The sequence below is a fragment of the Sturnira hondurensis genome, unplaced genomic scaffold (assembly GCF_014824575.4).
Source record: "Sturnira hondurensis isolate 20B ecotype Veracruz unplaced genomic scaffold, ASM1482457v3 Scaffold0004474, whole genome shotgun sequence".
NCBI classification, from domain to species: Eukaryota; Metazoa; Chordata; class Mammalia; order Chiroptera; family Phyllostomidae; genus Sturnira; species Sturnira hondurensis.
The window spans coordinates 8,171,647-8,191,806 of record NW_028077105.1 but is presented as its reverse complement, the minus strand read 5'-3'; the positions used below and the strand labels follow the sequence as shown (position 1 = coordinate 8,191,806).

The window sequence follows — 20,160 nt, the reverse complement described above, 5'->3', positions numbered from 1 at the left end:
TAACTAAATGCAGGGCCATGGCATATAACTGTATACACATGGCACAATATGCTACCTTTCTGTTTTAATGCCTAGTCTTCCAAAATGAGTGAGAATCTCTTCACCAGGGAGTGCCTGAATTGCAAATCTAGTAAGGGTGATGGGTTTGGACTGATTCTTTTCTGCTTGACTGTGTCCACAAAGGTGACTCTGGAGAAGATCTATAACTTTCCTTCCTTACTACTCTGGAAGGACTCATTACTCACAAGGATTTGAGAGGGGGTGCCTTTAAAGTAGACTCTTTATCTGGGAGACACTGTATTTAAATAAAACTATTTATGTATTCATTTGTGTGTTTATTTACATATGCCATCTTGAAGTTCAGGGCCTTCCGAAGATGTATTTTGTAAAGACTTCAGTATCCAATGGGAATATTCATGTTACCTCTCTACTCGTTACTAAGTTAAATAATTGCATTGAGATTAGATTACGAACTAGTTTGTATTTGTTGCAACATCAGCTATGCAGGAAGTAGATGGAAGCAAAACACCAGGAAAGGGTACCTTGAAATGTAACGGAGTTTGACTTATGAAGTCAGGTTGGGAAAGACCTTTAGGAATCCCCTATTTAGGAGTCAGAGTGGTTTGGTGGAAGAATGAGGGCTTTTGCAAAGAGCTTGAGTAAAGTTAGGTGATCTGATGAGCCTCTAAGAAGTGGACTTAGAATTAGTGACTTGGGTAGTGACAGGAAGAATTACATGTGTATTATATGCAGTAGTTAAGATGCCTTCTGTATTATTCTTTCTGTAGTTAGTGTTTTGTATTGGTCAGAAATGTTTATTGCACATCTATTTTGTGTAAGTCTCTGTTGGGGAGTGCTTCACGTAATCAACACTTAGGAGAAGTTGAATGAATGTGCCTTGCCTCAATGCAGTAATAATCTGGTAGAGGAGGTAACCTAAACACATCTATTGGTAATTAACAAAACAAAACCGTGGCGCAGTGCTAGTGAGCGATAGAGATAAGTGCAGTAAGTACTATAGTGGTACACCGAATGTGGTGTTAAATGCATTTCTAGAGTAGGACCTGGGAGGTGGGGTGTCCTCTGTAAAACACTGTGAACTGTTGATGCGGTAGGTGTGATTGTATATGGAATGCCTTCTGATTGTCAAACATTAAACTAAGTATTTTATCCAACAAATACTGAGTGCCATCTATATGCCCAGGTACTGTTCTAGGCACTGAGTTGTCTCAAATACTTGCACTGACCTTGAGCATTTGGTATTATTCTTTCTCTTTTAGAGCAAACTGGCCCTGAGAGATACTTAGTAACTTGTCTGTGTTCTTATCATGCAGTTTGAAAGGGGTGGGACCAAGGAAAAGGATACTGGCTTATGATCACCTCCCCCCCCCACACACACACAACATAAAATAGTTTATTTGTTGAATGGGGCTAAAGGAAGAAAACGGGTGTATTATAGCAGGTAGGTCAGAGGGGTTTTGCATGGATTCGAGACATAATTGCCAGACTAGCTGTTCACTATCACCACTTTGCACACCTCACCATTTTATTGGTTTTCTTAACAGTCCACTGGATGGAGAAGAAGTAAACGTCTATGTGTCCTGGTTTTTGCAGCTTGGAATATCTCAGACTTTCAGATACTTTAACTTGGCTATTGGTTTCATTTTAGATGATGGGTCACCTAACGTTTAAAGCCCAGACAAGATTGGTTTCTGTTGTTACCCCTACTCCTTCTGAGCTACTGCTTCTCCTGCCTTGTCTTTTCTGTGTCTCAGATGCACAGCACCCTCTTGTTTTCCCAAGTTTTGGACCCACATAGGCCTGCCTTCCACTCTAAAGAGCATCTTCCCAAGGGATTAAGCAAAAACAAAACAAAACCAGACAACAGTATGGTGATTACCAGAGGGGAAGCGGGTGGGGAGAGGGAGAAGAGGGGAGAGGGGGTGTAAGTGGTGATAGAAGGAGGCTTGGTTTGAGGTGGTGACCACATAGTACAATATACAGACGATGTATTAATAGAACCGTACACCTGAAACCTACGTAATTTTATAAACCAGTGTCACCCCAATAAATTCAAATTCAATAAAAGAATTAAAAAACAAACAAACACTTGGATCTGCCGGAGAATACCCAAAGATGCCATTGCTCAGAAAGTATCTCCCAGAACATTCTGAGAGCTGTTATTAACCAGATGCACCTTGGAAGAATTTAGTTCTACTCATACATTAGAGGGTATTTAGTTCAACACCTGGGAGGTGCTGGGTCCTAAAAGGAATGATTGTTTTGTTATGTGTTGATGTTTCTGATTTTCAAAATGGTAAGTCCTAGAATATTTCTAAGAAAGTAATTTTCAGATTAATGAATTTTCTCTTATATGTGGGTTTACTAAGATGAACAGTAGGGTGCAGGTATAAGAAAAAAATAATGGAAAGAAATCTCTGTCTCTTCACTTGCCTTTTTTTTTCTTTTTTAAACCAAGACTTGCGAAAAGGCCAATTACTGAGTTATACTGCAAAGAACACCTTGGTTTAGCTCATGGCTTTGAAATGACCACAAACTGGTAACAAAACATTATTCAGATTCAGTTTGGAAATTACTTACTTATTTAAAAGCTTATTTATTTATTTAAAAACTTTAATTTGTTTTGTGTAGCAAGAGACCTGATAAGGCAGTAGGGTTAGTTATCAAAAACTGTAAATCAGTCAGTAAATAAAAAGAATGGGACCTCAGTTTACCAAACTGAATTCAGAAGATGATGGAATTTACTCAGAAGCCAGGATTATAAAAGGAAAGAAGAAAATGAAAATGAGGGTTAGAGATAATCAGGAGAAGCTGGGTATGTGGGGGAATGTACAGTGTTGGAATCAAAATTTAAAAATGAAGACAGGGACTATGATATGACCAAGAATATATTCATCAGCAGTGCTATAATTACTGATGTTATACTCATTAACCGAAAGAGTATAAAGAGTCTCTTGATTTGTTGGGGGGTTCTGTGTTACAGTAGGTGTATAAATCTGTTGTACAAGTTATGGTCCATCAAGAGAGCTTTATTCTGATTTAGGATGCCATTATATGCATTGATGACATGGTAGACTATTTGTCCTTAACTGAAGCTCTTTTATCTACTGAGATTTTTTTAGTATCTATTATGTGCCTGGCCTTTTCAGGATTAGACCACAGCTTTATGTTATGTGTAATTTTATGGAATTAAACTAGTTCAGTCACTAGTTCATTTCAAGTAGGATTGTTCAGGCACCAAAATCAGTTGATTATTTTTTTTCCTCTGTTACACAGATGGACCCTGAACTGTTGTGAGTTGAAATTACTAAGTGGGCAGTCTGGTCTAGTTGTTAAATGATTGAAATAATGTACCCCATTGGTTTGTGGTCTTATTTAGTAGCTTTGAGGCCTAGCTGTTCAATCTATTGAGGAGGAGTTTAGCAACCAGTGGTTATCAAGATAAGCCTGCAGACGTGACTGCCATGAGTGACTAAAAATCTGGTCAGATCTACTTTATTACATGCAATAGAGAAATCAAGTGTAAATCTTTTAATTTAGCTCTGCGTTTTATAAAATATGAAGGAATATAAGAAAAAATACTACTCTTAAAAATTGAAAAGTATGAAATAAAATAAAAAAATTAGATACTACTTTTAGGGGTTTTTTAAAGTTCAGGTTTATTTTGCATAAGCATCAAAGTATCTGTATAAGACAGGTTCTTGTTCTTTTAATTCCCTTTGAATCCCTCTAATGGTGTAAAATATCTGTCATTACCCTGCTAGGGTAGTATGGTGATGATATGACAGCATTTTTCAAGCTATTTCTGCCTCAAATTGAGATACCATTATACTGTACATTGAAAATGAACTTCAAATAAAAGCATTTGATGAGAATGTATTAAATATGCCATAGGCGAATTTAATATCAGTTTATGATTTCGTTTTCTATGTACATTTTTTTCTTGAAAGGCATTTTTCATTTTCTGTTTCTCATTTAAAGGAAGTATGTAGGTTAGGCCACAGAATCTCAAATAATTCATCCTTCCGTACAGTAACAGAAGGGCAGGAAGTTGAGATTTTGTAAAGGTTGCCTTCGGTGATTACACCTTTGCATATAATCTCCATGGCAGAAAAGGTAACAAATGAGATAAACATTGCTGTGTTATGTATAAATAGGGTTGTTCTCATTAAAATAGGACCACTAGATTTGGGGGTTTGTTGTATCAATAAGAAAGGACGATCATAATAACTGATTCCATTTTTTAAAGGGGGCATAGATTAGTTGTCACTTGGGTGTCTACTATTTAGGGATAGATTGGGTTCGTTCTTGATGGTACTAAGATTTCAGTTCTTACTTCAGAATGATCTAGAGTTTGCCTACCTAAAATCTATGAACTTGGGCCCCTGGGGCAAAATTTCACATCTCTCCACACAGATCTCTATTCTAATATGTCTGTGACTTAAAGAGTCCTTATCAGTCAGGTTGAGTAGAATATCAAAGCTGGTATCTGTCATGCTTGATTTGAAAGGAAAATTTTTCTTTTGTGGCAATGTGTGTTTGTTGAGAGATGCTTCAAGTGTGAGTTTAGATTTTTCTCTTATCCTGTTGAATACGCCTGTTTAAGAGGCTTGACTTGAACTTCTTTTGATGTGTTCTCCACTGACACTTAAACAAGGAGTGTTTCTTGGAGCGGTAATGTTATGCTTCTGCCAAAGAGGTAAATAAATACTTAGCAGCTTAGTTGGTAGATAGAATTTTCACTGGCAAATATGAGATAGATGGACAAACGAAGATTTTTTTCCAGATTTCCCCTCTCCCCAATCTGTTTCTAGGCAACTAGTCTTGCATTTTCCCCTTCTCTTTTACTTATTCACTTGATACATTTTACTGATACTTATTTTAGACGTTCACAAAGAATAAAGAAATGAAGTCCTTTCCTCTAAAGCCTCCTCTAAGTAGATGATCATGATACAATATAATACATATTGTTATAATGAGGTACAGAATCTCTTTCCANGCAAGTCCCTAACACGCATTCCAGTGATCATTTGCAGCAGACTCTTCTTAGGCGTTCTGGCCCCCGCTTTGGGGAGGATCCAGAGCTTTCCTCTCTCTTTTTCCTACTGGTCTCTTGCTATAGTCTCTCAGTGTGTTTTCTGTTTGCATCTGTACCAGGTGTTTGAAAGCAGGTTCTGGAACCAGAGTTGGTTCATGAGGCAGCTTTTATGCCTCCTCAGCAGAAATGTCACAGTAAGATTGCCAGTGGCCTAATCTTGGGTCGTGATTAGAGATGATGCCTTTCTTAGTTTTTTGGTTGTTAAAATTGCGAGAGCGTGGCACAAATGAGTAGTTACTGACTTTTTACATCGGTTTCCCAAGTTCATTTTGAAAATTTTCTTGTCTGTGAAATCCCAGAGTCTCACCATTATTCTCTTAAGCCTCTGCTTTTCCCTATCTTCATGGCTGGAGTCCTGAGAAATCAAATAAGCTTTGTAAAGGCGCAAAGGTATTGGCCTCCGCACAGTTGTCTTTCCTCTGCCCTGCTGTGCTCCAGACATGTAGTACACGGGTGTTGGAGGGATTGTGGATGCTGGAGTGCCCCTTATTTCCTTCACGGTAGTGGGAGCTATTGTGGACTGAGCATCCACAGTGTGCAAAGCACGCTAATGTGTGTAATTTAAAAAAATTAAATCTCTATGAAGTAGATATTCTCATCTCATTTTTTCAGATGAAGGAGCTAAGTCTCAGGAGACGTTAGGTGCCTTGCCCAAGATTATGCACCTGGTAAACTCTGAAGCTGGATTTAAACTCAAGCAGTGTGTCTCCAGAGCTTGTACTTTCCACTGTTAGGTTAGACCAGCTCCTGTGTTGCGCACATACCTGTTGGGCCCTGTGCTGACGCCTGAGCAGCTCTGCCTTGGGAGGTAAAGTCTGGTTTTTGGCTGAGTGACCTCATTTTTCTCTTCTGCAAAATGAATGTAAGAATACTTGCCAGTCTTAAAAGGTAGTTCAAAGGGTGTAAGCTGGTATTGGTGTAACCTTTATTTCTCCCATTCTCTGAAGATCCAAGCTTTTGCTTTATGGGTAAGGCCTAGTCTTTCCCATTACGTGTGAGCGTCCTAGATTGGGTTGCACATCTTTCAGGAGACTGTCATCTTCTCTTCATCTCAGCTCCAGGCCGGCTCTTCGTCCTGACTGTGCTGTAGGCTCCTCCCCCGGGGGAAGTCTGTGCCCTTGCTCTGAGCCTCGGCTCTCCCCACTCACCGCAGCTCTGAGTGAAGTAACTGTGCGAAGGGAGGGTCGTGAAGGACACACAGACTCTGTTTATCTCTTGTCAGAATAACACCAGGGATTCTTGACGGTTGTGAGGGACTTATTACAAGACCATCACCAACTTTCAACCTAAAAAAAAACACATCCCAGCACCTGGTTCCTTCCTTCAGGTTACTAAAGTATAAGTGAAAAATACAAATGATCTCTCTAGACCTTAACTACTTATCTCACTTGATGAGCAATTTTTGTACTGTCTGGAGCACTTATTGAAACAAATTCACACATCTTTTCTACTGATTTCCTCTTGTAGCATTTGGTAGTTTTGTTCACATAAATGTGTCTGAGTCATCATTGCATTTGACATTTCAATCTTTAATTTATCTGAAACTTCAGTTTTGTGGCTAGGGCCTATCACTTTCATAAACATTTCCATATTCCCCTCATTCTGTCATCAACACTAGAATCAACTAGCAGTTAATTTTGTTTGCTTCATTTCTTAACAAGAAAAAAGTTTTTATCGCTTTATTTACAACGGCTGTAACACTAAAACTAAGCGCTCTGAGAGCCTGGCTGGACCTTGGCCAGTCCAGGCAACTTGCTCTTCACTCGCATCTTTATGACCCGTGTGATTCAGAATCCAGTCTCTGCAAAATGACAAATTACTAAATGTCACTGGAACTTCAGATGTCACTCAGGAATTGCGGAAGCCATAAATGGTGTGCGAATGCCCAGGATCTGCTGTCTGTATACTTCTGCTACCTGAGTCATGGAAAAGTGGACCCTGCCCTTCCTTTTCTTATTGATCTGTGGCACTGATTCCTTTGCACATGCAGGTAAATACTTACTAGTAAGTGACCCAAGAGCTTTGGGGAAGTTGATTTTTCTTGGGGACTTACAAGCTATAGCTTCGGTTGTCTTCAGAAACAAACATGGAAGACGTGCCTTTTATGACATAAACAATTTTAAATAATCATGAAACAGGATTTTAAATTAAGTTTATAAAAAAGTGTGAAACGTTTAGCGGTGTTGAACGTTTAACATTTGTCATTTAACAAGCACGACCACAAGGAGAAGGTTTTCTTCCATGACTGGCTTTCGGCAACCCCTCATTGCCTCTTCCTGGAGACAGCCAGTGTTACCAGTTTCTGGCAGATCCTTGCAGAGAGAGTCTGTGCACGTACAAGCAATCCCCATGTTTATGTTCAGCCCCTTTTGTTTTATATAAATGGTAGCATACACTTTCGGCATCTTGCGTAAGAGTCATAGTATTAACAGCACATCGAAGCTTTCTATATCAGGATGTGAAAAGCCACACTGTCTCACAGTGGCATCGTGGACTGTCGCACGGACTCACTACTGTTGGCCTTTATTGATGGACGTTTGGGTTTCCAGTTTTTTGCTATATTCAGGGAATAACCTTTTATATTTTTTCTTTTATACATATGTGCAAGTAAATACAGAATGTATTTCTAGAATTAGGATTGCTGAGTTGGCGTATGTTCTTGAAAATTGATCTCTATAGGGGTTGTTTCAGTTTACAGTGCTGTCATCAATGTGTGAGAGGCTTCCCCATATTCTCATAACAGGACTTTTGGATGTAAGATGTTACCTAATTCCATCGCCATCTAATGTTTTTAGATTACTGGTGGTATATGGTGGGTCGGAACTGCCAGGGATTTATTTACATGAGAAACTGAGGAAGTCCGTGCACTACATACAGTATCCCGAGAGAGTCAAGTTGTGCCTCTTTGGTTTGGAGACAGAGAGTAGTAGTAGAGGAGACAGACACCAAAGGTAATTCTGAGACAGTGTTGTATGTCAGTCTGTCCTCCAGGTGTTTTGTTGCAGGCTTAAGGCAGGAAGAGAGTAATAAAAATTAGTAAAAGCTACAGTGAGCTGTTTCACAAAAGGGGGGCTTTGGAGTATAACACATTGTATAGGTACCACCAGCAGTGACCTCTGTCTTCAGTAAAGTCATCTCCTACGTGAGACACCCACAGTGGGCATTGAGAGGATCACAGTGGACATCAGTACCCTTGATTTTAGCTGCTGTTGTCCACGACGTCGATGTTAGTGAGAAGCAAACGCTGCATTGGTACGTGGGTGGGACATCTGAACCCCAGAGCTGTCCCTTTTTGACATCAGCAGTGAGCTGGAGACCATTGGAGTTTAGAGGAGATGAGGAGGAAGATGGTAGCCCTTGTCTGACAGCACAGAAGACCCATCATGGTACACGCTTTTAAGGTACTTTCTTGGAAATCTCAGCACCATTAACAAGAGATTTGGGATGGGATTTCTATGAATGAGAAATACAGTTGTGACTTGTGAGTGACTATTACCTGTTTTTTCTGGCCTGTGGACTACAGGCTACACATGGGATCATGGAACTGTGCCAGATCTTAAGTAAAACATAAAACAGCGTTTCTAAGTACTAAAAACACTTGCTTACCTCTCAGAAACATGATTTGTTGGAGTGAAAGGACTCTATGTTTGTATGCAGACACTTGTGGGTGGTAACAAGGTAGAAAGACTTAACGTGTCATAGAAGTAGTTTCCGTTAAAATGATATTGGCTGTTGGCTATTCTACGTGCGTATGAGATTGTGGAAAAATGCCTAATCTGTCCTAGGTATTCATACTAATTGTGATAGTGAAACTAGCCAGTAACTTCAAAATTAGATCATGGGAAAGAGAACAAAATAAATATTTTCATGCTACAGTACCTTATGCAAAATGTCCACAGACCTTAGAATAAAACAGTGGATGGAAACAGCTACAAATTTTAGATGCATGCTTATAGTCAGAGTGCACCGTGTAACATTAGCAGTGTTTGGTAGGTCAAAGTGTATTCTAAGGATTCCCTAAAACACGCAATGCAGGTTTTGTACTACTTTTGTTCTTTTTAGTTATGGGATTTTGCTGTTATGAATTTTACACACTTAAGTTTTTAACTTAGATTGAAAATCTGCTTGTATTGTGTGTGTATATATATATATTTATATTTATGTCTTCATTTCATTTTTATCAATAAGAATATTGATGAAATTTTATTAGAAGCATATGCATTGCACTGGTATAGATAATTCGAGAACTTTGGTGCTAGAAAATTGGTTTCTGGATATATGTTCTAAGGAGTAATACAGGGAAAAGTTAAGTTTTGCTAGGTTCTCAGAGGACACAAGATTCTACAAGGTTAGATAATGTTTGAGGAAAATAGGAATCAGGCTAACCTGGGTGCAGATCCTTACCATGCCACCAACTGCGGTTTTGGCTGAGTTACCGAACCTTTCTGTGGCTCACTTTCTTTCATGTAGACTAGAGGGATACTGGTGCCTGGGTTTTTGTAGAACAGACATAAATGAAATAATGGGTGTAAATTGCCTGCTGCTTTGAATCTTTCTGGAAGAAGGTGAGGTCTAATTAATACAATAGAAAGTACATTTATTATGTCTGACATGGACTGCCTGGTAAACAGATGTTGTTAACAACCGTAGAGAAAGAACAGTAAAACTTTTTTTTTGAAGGCTCACCCAAGTTTTACCCGGTTGATCCACCAGGGGGACAGTTGCCATTCCTCCATCAATTTACAGGGGAGTCAGTTTTGTTACCCGTCTGTATTCAGTGAGGTAGGAGCCAGAGACTCTAAGTGCAAATTTGCAGTTAATTAATATTTTTACTGTTTCTTAGATTAACTCTTCACTAGGCCTTTATATTCTAGTTCCTGTGTTGAGGATTAAGTCTTAATGATAGTGAAATCTGATGCTTCTGCAAATTTAAACTATATAAATTTTGAAATGATCAGATATAGACTTAATATATGTATATTTAACATTTTCTCATTTAAAGGGAAAGAAGAAACTATTGAAAAATCTAGTAAATTCTAATAGTAGTTACAATTCAAAGAAGTTTTTTTCTATTGACTCTTTAAAAATGAATGTATATTATGTATTCAAGTAGACTACACTTAAAATAATTTTATTATAGAAAATTTCAAGCATACATAAAACAAGATGTAGTATAATAAACCACTAGGGACCCTTCACACATTGACAGTTACCAATATGTTGCCAGTGATTGTAGCAAATTCCTTACATGTGTCAGTTTCGTTTTGAATCCCACAAATACAAGAAAAGAACTCCGTTTAAAAACTGTATCCTATCATCATTCTTGTAAGAGAGCAGTAGTGTTTCTCTGATATCAGATAGCCAGTTGGCATTCACGTTTCCTCTCTTAGTAATCATCTTTGTTTAATAGTTCAAGTCAGCGTCCAAACAACACCTATGAATTGTGATATTGTTAATACGTCTCTTAAACTCCTTTTAATTTAGATTTCAAATTTCCTCTTTCAAATACATTTTTTGTTTCTTGACAGTTTTTTTTTGTTTTGTTTTTTGTTTGGTGTGTAATAAAACAAGTTTTTATCCTGGACAGCAGAAATTTTCGGACTTTTTGGTCTCGGGTCTCTTTTATGCTCTTAAAAATATTGAATATCTCCAAGAGCTATTATTTGTATAGGCTATATCAGTATTTAAGTGGATTATAAATTAAAATAATCCTGGCTGATGTAGCTTAGTGAATTGAGCACCAGACTACCAACCAAAGGGTCTCTGGTCTGATTCCCAGTCCAGACAGGTGCCTGGGTTGCAGGCCAGGTCCCCAGTGGGGCCAGGTGAGAGGCAATCACACATTGGTGTTTCTCTCCTTCTCTTTCCACCTCCCTTTCCCTCTGTCTAAAAATTAAATAAAATACATAATTTAAACTATTTATTTAAAAATAGCAATAGTAAATCTATTATATTAGTGTATATAAGCATAATCATTATGAAACAAAAGTTTCAAAATTAAAAGCATATAAATGATACTGTTTTGTATTTTTGTAAATTTCTTTAATGTCTGTCTTTAATGTCTGTCTTAATATTAAATTTCTTTAATGTCTAGATAGCTGGATTCTCATATCTGCTCTTGCATTCAGTCTATTGCAGTATGTTGTTTTGGTTGAAGTTTATGAAGTAAACCTGCTTCACACAAATATGACTTGGGAAAAGGGAGGTGTATTTGAAGTCTTTTCGTTTAATGGTGAACATTCTTCTTTGACACTACGCCAAAACCTGACAAGTGGTAATTTCTTAAATGTTAGTTGCAGTGTGCAGTTTGAAACTCTGTCAGTTAGCTTTTCATGCTCTGTTACTTTAAAAAATATTGGTCCTTCTCGCACTTTGAATGGATCCTTTAGTCATGTACCGTCAAGCATTGGTTGTTTCAAAAGCACTGTTTCAGCCAGCTGTGCAGATCTTCCAAATGTTGACATACTTTATTATGAAGTATTTTAAAATTGTGTTCATGAATATTACCACCTATTTCCTTAGAAAATTCTGTAGCTAAGGTGAAGCTGTCCAGTTCCTGTCAGTGGATTCAAGGTTTTCACAAATTCTGGTTTTTCTCTTGAAAACTCAAGTTGTATCATGAGCAACAAATGCCATCAGTATTTTTCTTGGTGTGCTAGGCTCACTTCATTTATTTTTGACAAAATATTTGCCAAATATTCAAAACCGAATAAACATCATTTGTTAAATAAAAATGGCTTCCCATGCAGAAAAAAACAACAGCTTTTTCAGCTGGTCTCAAACAGTTCGCAAGCGCTTTTCCTTGAGACAGGCATGGTACTCTGCATGCCCGGCCACTTTATGGTGCTGACTTTGTCATCACGCAGAATATTAACAGGATGTATATTTAGGCATCAAGACAGTAAAATTTATTATTTTACTTCATCAAGAATGGTCGTTAGGGAAACTGATACTTGCTCACCGTGAGTGTGTGGTGGTGAGCAGATGACAGCACTCACCTGCTTGTGCATCTGTGCCCCGAGTGTGAGTGTCAACACAGTGACGGAGGCAAATCATGTGTTAGCATTTTTATGAAAACAGTTTTGACTTCCTGGGCCTTTGGAAAGGGTCTCAAGTGAGACTATCTACTCAGTCCACTGAGCCACAATAGCCAGGGCAAGTGTTGATATTTGGAGTAATTTTTTTAGATCTATGGATATGGGGTAGTATGATAAAGAATATTATGTAATTAAGGGAAACTAAAGTAATGACCAGTGAAATAAAAACTGATTTGTATGTGGAATATTTAGTAATATGCTCCTCCCCCCACCCCCTTCCAGGTTAAAAAAAAATCATGACTGAATCTGCCTCTAGCACAAGTGGGCAAGAGTTTGATGTATTCAGTGTTATGGACTGGAAAGATGGAGTAGGTACATTGCCAGGAAGTGACTTAAAGGTAAGCCATCTTTATTACATAGAGTTATATGTGTGGCATGCATGTACATGTATTTATTAAAATAAATATGAATATGTAAAATAAGAATTAAAAACACTAGGTGTGATTCTGTAGGTTTTATATGATACTTAGACCTCTATAATAAACTCTCAGGTCAATTTAAAATGCTCACAGTTTGGGAAAAGCCATTGTTATTTAGGGTAGGTGACTAAGGAGAATTTTGGCAGCATGTGCTCATTTTGTGGAAACTAAGTTACAGCTTCAAAGAGGGTCATCTCAGGTCTGGCTCTATCATGATGGCCAATAAATGTGACACTTGTAGGCTTAGAAGACCTGGCTTCATATATTTGTAGTAATGGGCTTTGTAAGTTTCAATAAATAGCCACCTTCCCTGTGCACTAGTTTGCTCACTCAAAAACTGGATAATGATAAAATATTGAATATAAAGGATGATTTGCCTCCCTGGAGTTATTCATAGTATAGATGTGGGTTTTTACAGAATCACATGTTCAAACGCTGGTTCTTCTGTGAACCAGACTGCCTTTGTGTAGATGAGAACTCTCTTCAGAATGTGACTCTTCCGCTCGTACGCTCCTTTTCTAGGGGCTCACCCTGCCCCTTTTCCCCAGGACCCCAAACGCTCTCAAGGACCACATCTGCTTCCCCATGAAACATGGTTATGCAATCACCCATCTGGGAAATCAGTCCTCCTCACCTCTCGTTTCAAATTTGCTTTTGCTCTGATCCTGTCTCTGGGACCTTGAACTTCTCTGTGGCCTTTTAGACTTTGTGTATGTACTTGGTCACTCGCGTGTTTGAACTTCCCGTCTCCATAACAGGCTGTCTGTTGGCTTATCTCTCTCATGCGTGGTGTCTGTACTGTCTGGAACAGAAATTCCTGCCCCCTAATGCTGGCTTCTTGTAAGCCAGTCCCTTTTAGTGTTTCCTGGATGAGCATCTCAGCCCAGCCTGTTCTTGTTCATCCCTAGATCTGGACAATCTGTTATTGGGAAAACACTTGGATTTTGGCTGGGTTAGGTTTAATGAAGGGCAGTGTGCCAACATTTCCGAGTTTAGCTTAACAAGACTATTGTAGTGAGGTTTAGTGAAATCTGGAGAGATTTTAGTTTTCATCTGTGTGATCTTGAACAAGTCATTTGGTCTCTTTGGACCGGTTTCCTCTGGTAAAATAAGGGATCAAATAAATACTAAGGATTTTGTCTACTCTCACATTCTCTAAATGTTCATCTGGATTAGATATATTGGAAGTAGAGTACTGGAATTTTTGAGAAAGAAGGAACTGTTTCTCTGACTCGGATAATGTCAGCCGCACATTAGCTACATGAGCTTAGTCAAGTTATCTAAATTCCCTAATTTTCAGAATCTTTACCTGTAAAATGGAAATGTGGGATCTATGTCATAAGGTAGTTAGGAGGATTCAAAAAATCTGTATGTCAAACACTTAAATTAATCTATTCTGACTTTGTGATATAATATGTAACTACCACCTTCCCCTTTTCATTGCTGCATTCACTTCCTTGTAATTTTTTGTCCCTTTTGAGTGGCTTTTTGGTGGTGTCAGGTAGGTGATGGAACTTGTGGTCTTAGATTTTGACAATAGAGTATCATTTTCATCCCTAAGAAATTTAGACTGCTTGAAGGTTTTTCTAACAAAACATTTTAGGAAATAACCCATTGCTTTTATTAAGGTAATAAGGTAACTAAGCCATTTAGTGGGTTATTAGAATCTGCGTTATTTGGTTTGACTTGTGGTCCATTTAATTGAGCAATTGCCGTGTATCCAATCCACTTCATGAATTGTAGATAGTTTGATACTCACTTAAAAAATAATTTAAAAACTTATTTTCTACCTTCCTGCCTTTTCTATTCAAGGAGATTCAGAGACTAGTCAGTTGATTATATTGCTTAGGATTTCTAATTCAGTTGCTTCTTCTATGAAAATTTGAGTTGCTTAAGAGATCTGCGAAATTGATTTTTCACAAATTTAAGATGTTAGAAAGAACTTTGAATAAATCATGAAATTTCCTCTTTCACATCAAGCTTTGCTTATTTTATGCTATTAAAGCATGGGTATAGATATGTGAATTTCCTACTAAACAGGATGTTATTATTCCAAGACAACCAGCTGAGGTTAACTCAGCTAATGCAATCAGCTAATACACAGAAGTCAGTTTCTTGTCGTGGGAACAGGTTTTTGTGTGCTGCAATACGTTGCCATTTTGAAAGAACTTTTTTCTGTAAAAGCCTTCTGATTGCTGACCAGTCAAGTTATACACAAGTATCATTCTTCTGCTTAAAATCCTTGGACAGTTGTCTGAATCTTTCATGGTAAAGGTCAAGTACCTTCAGTGTGCCACCAAAGTTTTTTCGTGGCCTGGCCTTAACGTTCCTCTCTGCCTGCATCTCCCTTCAGTACTCAAGGCCACCCTGTTTCCTTGCCAGCCTAAACCACCAGCTGAAGATGTTGCACCTTTTTTATTATTCCCTGTTGCTGGAATCCTTTGTACCCCTACACGGGCTAACCAGTCCTTACATAAAGCCAGTGCAAAAGGTTTGTGTTTTGGTGCAGGAGTGGTATAATAGAGAACCTACTCTGATGAACATTTTACCTGCATCTTTTAATTTAGCCCCTTTATTTAACCTTTGGAGGTATGTGGTTTCTCCCGCTGTTGGCAGCTTATGGATGGGAAATGGAGGCCCAAAGTGGTTGTCATTTGCTCAAGATCAATTAGTTATTGGCAGATCTGTGTCCTAAAATAAGGCTTTTTGATATTAATTTTGTTACCACTGTTGTACTACAGTTCAAAGAGAGAAAACGTTTTCCCATCAAAAGAGAGGTGCAAGGACAATGTTATAGCATTTAAGGAGGTATTATTTTAGCTGAAGGGATCAAGAAGGCTTTGGAAAACACGTGTTATGTGAGCTCCAGGTGCCTGAAAGTGGGTAAGGGTCTCTAGTGTGTATGTGAAGACTTTGGGAAGCAGGGACGGGAGGAGGTGAAGAGAAAGGCAGGCATCCCAAAGAGGAACTAGCATAAGAAAGTACAGTGTTGGGGGTGGGGAGCGGGGAGCAAGTGTCCACTGGCCTTATTTAAAATCTTGTCGTCATTAAGCAGACATTTTTGCTTAAACAAGCTTTGGAAACGTTGCTATTGCTTAATGTGTTCTTTTAAAATGAAAATTAGTATTTTTAGGTTGTTAATCTCAGGGCTAGCCATAAGAGCAGGCAGGCAGTCAGTGGTCATGGAAAGGTGTATGGTAGGGCTCCCTGTCCCTAAAGCAATTTCTCTGCCTGAACTTCTAATTATGTCTGAAATTTATCCTCTGAGGATAATTCCTCCGGGTCATAAGGATTGAGTTTTTCAGAGTCCCTGGGTACAATGCTGACATACCTCTGAGAGCGGTAGCATCTTATCCAGTAAGAATAGTTACCACTTAACAGCAGCGATACAGAGACCCAACTGGAAAATTCACTGCACTTAGTGAACAGTTTGCCTTGTCTCAATTAGTGTTCAGACCAGTTTAGTGAGCAAATATCTTTGCCCTTAAAACAGATTGGTAAGTAGAACTAAATTTTAGCACTAAGCATAGTGAAACAAAAATAGTAACCTCAGGAGAGTTTTTTAATGATCTGTTATTAAAGATAAGCAAAAAATAGGCAAAAGATCCTTTGCTTTTACAAGCAAAAATAAATCCTTGGATAAAGAAGAGAATGGAATCAATTAAAGGTAATTCAAGCCAAGACAAACAAACAAAACCTTTGCTAGTCTTTATGTATTTTAGACGTAATTGTTTTCTGATTGACCTAGATATATCCATTTACAGAAAATGTTACAATGTTAAGCTGATGTGTTTACTTTGCTTAAGAAAGCCCTTTGTAAAGTTTATAATTTTGATATTCTTGGTTAAAATGGAGCAACTTGATAAATTTTCACATTTATCATAGCTTTTTGGATTTCTAAGTTAAAGGAATAACTTCAGAGTATAATTTGTTATTTCAAGTTTTCTGGTTCCAAAACCATTCATAAAACCATTACCAACTTCAGAACCAGAGTGTTTTATTGAAAAAACAATATTAGTAAAGGTCTCAGTTTTTCTGGAATTTCATCTGTGGAACTCAAGTGACGTTAACAGAACCTAGCAACCTGTGTTGTCCAGCATTTTCTACAGCAAAATAATATTGTGTAAGAAAATCCAGACTGAGAAGCCAGAAAAAAAAAAGATTGCTCTCTTTGCATGTGATAGGATCCTTAAAAAACACCTCCAGGTTAATTTCTGAGATAAAGTGATTTTGGTTAGAATAGATGCTCTTTACCCTTCAGGGTTATAGGATACCTCTGAGAATGTGATGGACTTTGTGAATCCTATCCCCAGAGATACAGGTTTGTGCCCATATCCTAATTGTGCATACATGTCATGGGGTTCATCCACCCCAAAACGTCCATCCGTGGATCCCTGGCTCACAGGGGTCAACTGTTTTCCTCAGTTCCACTGCATCTTTACTTCGTGCTTACACTGTCGGTCAGTTTTATAGGCATTAAACAGTAGGAGAAGGAGAAGATAATTGGGATTGAATGTCGTATCATGTAAACATCACCTTTTGACTTTGGAAGTATTTGAGCCTAAAGCTTTTGGGGGCCATCGGTCTGCATTTCTATTTGGTGATTTCGCTCAGCGGTCTTCTCTTTCTCGGTGTTTGACGCACAGGGTAGTTTGTAGTTCAGCGGCAGTTCACAGACTTATGCTCCAGGAGACTTTATTTGTAATTAAAATGTTTGGTGCTATTTCATACATTTTGTGATTGTCAAGTAAGTATAAATAAACACCAGCATGTAATAAAAATAAAATTACTTTCCTGGATTGAATTATCAGGGTCATGCTGGTTTTTAAAAATTTTTATTAGAATTTGCATTCTATCATATTTTAATATCATTAATTAATAATCATTATGGCTTGTTTTTCTACTCTTGCCCAGTAGATGGTACTGTCAGCTTTATTTTGAAATATTCTGTTTCAGAGTTGATCATTTTAAAATAATTTATTTTCCCCCAAAACTTATTTTTAGTTTTTTTCTTCCAGTTAACTTTTTACCATCTCCTATGCGGACATTTTTTAGGTGAACATATTAGCTATATAGTATGCACATTTTACCTCAAGATTTGTGTCTGGAATATGTAGTCAGGGAAAAAATGTTTCACTTCTTTAATTATTTCAGTCTGTTCAGTCTAGAAAGCATTTAATGATTGTGGACTACATGCAGAAAATTATTTAAGGTGTTATTTTCACCTGGTGGAAAGAATACTGGCTTAAGATTTTTCTGACTTGAATCTGAATGTATTTATTTGCATCTCATATGTATTTCTATGTAAGATCCAAAAACTTTAAGCAAAAAGTTTTATTAAATCCCTTTGAATTTTGAGCCCTCTTGCTCTTCATCACCTGTTAAAATGAGTGGGTCTTTAATGTCATTCTGTTTTATGGGAAAACAGAAGCAATACAGAAAACTTTGAACCTCGGGCATACGAGAGTAAACCCAGCTGTTTCAAAGAGGGTGGTGCCCCTGTGCACAGGGAGTGGTTCAGCCTGCAGTGCGCGCACACACACACACACACACACACACACAGAGTGCGACCGGGCTGCCACAGAAACATACCTTGAAGCTTGCCATGCAGTAAGAGGAAATTTTCAATATCTGGAGTCAAAATGTTCATGGAGTCAAAATGCCCTTCCTTTTTAGTGATAAACTTGTCCTGGAGCTAGTAGACTTGTTCAGTTGTCATAGATATTACCAGTCACTTTAGAAAATTAGAGGTGAATATAATGGAAAATTCTAGAGAGTAGGGAAAGAAAAGAGGAAGTGTAGAGCCTGGGAGTCATGTGACCCATGCTTCTGCCTTCTTCGTTCACATCTTGGGATATAGATAGCAACATGGGATATGCCAGTAATATTTTCTGGAACAGAGAGATTCCTTCCTTCTGAACTAGGTGGGCTTGGATGAGACCAGTTGATTCCTGGGAAAACAGTAATTCTCCTTTTATTGATTTTGATGATCAAATAAGCTATAATATAAGAAAAAAGTCTTAGCAAAAAGATGGTGTTTGAAATTACAGGCCACACATGTGAGCCGGACACTCTGCAGGAGCGTGCAGTGGTGGTGGTTTATATCATTGAGAAGTCCCTTGCCACTTCGTTCTAGTCCCTTTCCCCAAATTCTAAAATCAGGAAAATGCAAAGGGTTTAATATCTGCAGAAGGCTTGTCTAGATACAATTATTTTGATTAACTTTTCAGATGTAGTTCATTTTTTTCTTAGGGACTGTGTGGGCCAGCCGTTAAATGATTACTGTTTTGAGCACTTTTGTAAATGTTGCCTCTTTCTGCTGTATTGTCACCAGTTTCGAGTAAATGAGTTTGGAGCCCTGGAAGTTATAACAGATGAGAGCGAGATGGAAAATGTTAAGAAAGCAACAGCTACTACGACTTGGATGGTACCAACTGCTCAAGAAGGTAACAATGGGTCATCTACATTATTTCTTTCTTTTGAAAGTTTTTAAATAAGAATATCTAAGGTTTTATAATAGGATGAAACCAAAAAAATCCTGGGTGATCTTCATGTCACATGTTCTAAGGTAAATTTCTATAGCAAAACTGATATGGAACCAGCTTTTATATTTTAAAATAACCATGAACTGTCTTCTCTCCTAATGCCAGATCTGTAATAGCACCAGGTTAATTGGAAATTATCAAGTAAATCCATGTAATAGCCTACCCAGGTGATTTAGTCAAAAGCCTGCCACTTTTTTCTCATCTACTCCGATGGTTGTAACTAACACCTATATGCTGATGACTCCTAAATCTATATCTCCAGCCCCGACCTCTCCCCCGAGCTCCAGGCCCGTATTTCCACCTGCCTACTGGACATCTCCACCTGGATGTCCCACAGGTACCTCAAACTCCCCATGTTTGAAATGCAATTCATTTTCTATTTCTTTCTCCCCTCCCACCCCCAACCTGCTCTTTCTTCTGTACCCCATAGTTTAGTTGATGGTCAGTAAGGTACCATCTACCCACTGGATGAGCAAGAAATCTAGGAGTCATCCTGAGTGTGTTCTCCCCAGCCCCATAGCCTGTTACTTAATCCTCTTGGTTTTTATTTCCTAAATATGTCTCAGATCTGGCCTTTTCTGTCTATTGTCACTGCCACTGCCTTAATTTAGGCCCTTATCAACTCTCACCTGAACTATTGCAGGAGTCTCCTAAAGAAACATCCTGCTTCTAATTTCACCCAGTTTATCATGTACACTGAATTTAGAGGAACTTATGTAGATTGCTTATCTGATGCTTCACCAGTTTCTGTTTCTCTCTAGCAAAACATAGTAATCTGGGTGACCCGCATCCACCTGCTTTGTCTCTCTGCTCTCTGTCCCATTCTTCATACTTTGTGCTCCAGTAGCACTTACACCTAATTCTCCCAACACACCATGTGACCTCTTGCATCCTTGCCTTTGCTCATGCTGTTTCTCGTGGCTGGGTTGCTATTTCTCTCTTTCACCAGTTGTTAAATCCTTCTTTGCCTTTCAAAACCC

General features: G+C 38.3%; 1 protein-coding gene across 9 annotated transcripts in view; it reads left to right on the top strand.

Annotated features, from left to right (window-relative positions):
- Window positions 1-20,160, top strand: part of L3MBTL3 (L3MBTL histone methyl-lysine binding protein 3) — a 98,347-nt gene that overhangs the window by 6,848 nt on the left and 71,339 nt on the right. For 7 of the 9 annotated variants that reach the window (XM_037045768.1, XM_037045762.1, XM_037045766.1 and 4 more), the window contains exons 3-5: window positions 12,439-12,554; window positions 18,970-19,081; window positions 19,443-19,517. In XM_037045768.1, the coding sequence (XP_036901663.1) occupies window positions 12,453-12,554; window positions 18,970-19,081; window positions 19,443-19,517 (289 nt within the window). In that variant the 5' untranslated portion in view covers window positions 12,439-12,452. The remainder of the gene's footprint in view (window positions 1-12,438; window positions 12,555-18,969; window positions 19,082-19,442; window positions 19,518-20,160) is intronic. The other 2 variants (XM_037045770.1, XM_037045769.1) reach the window with 1 other exon arrangement.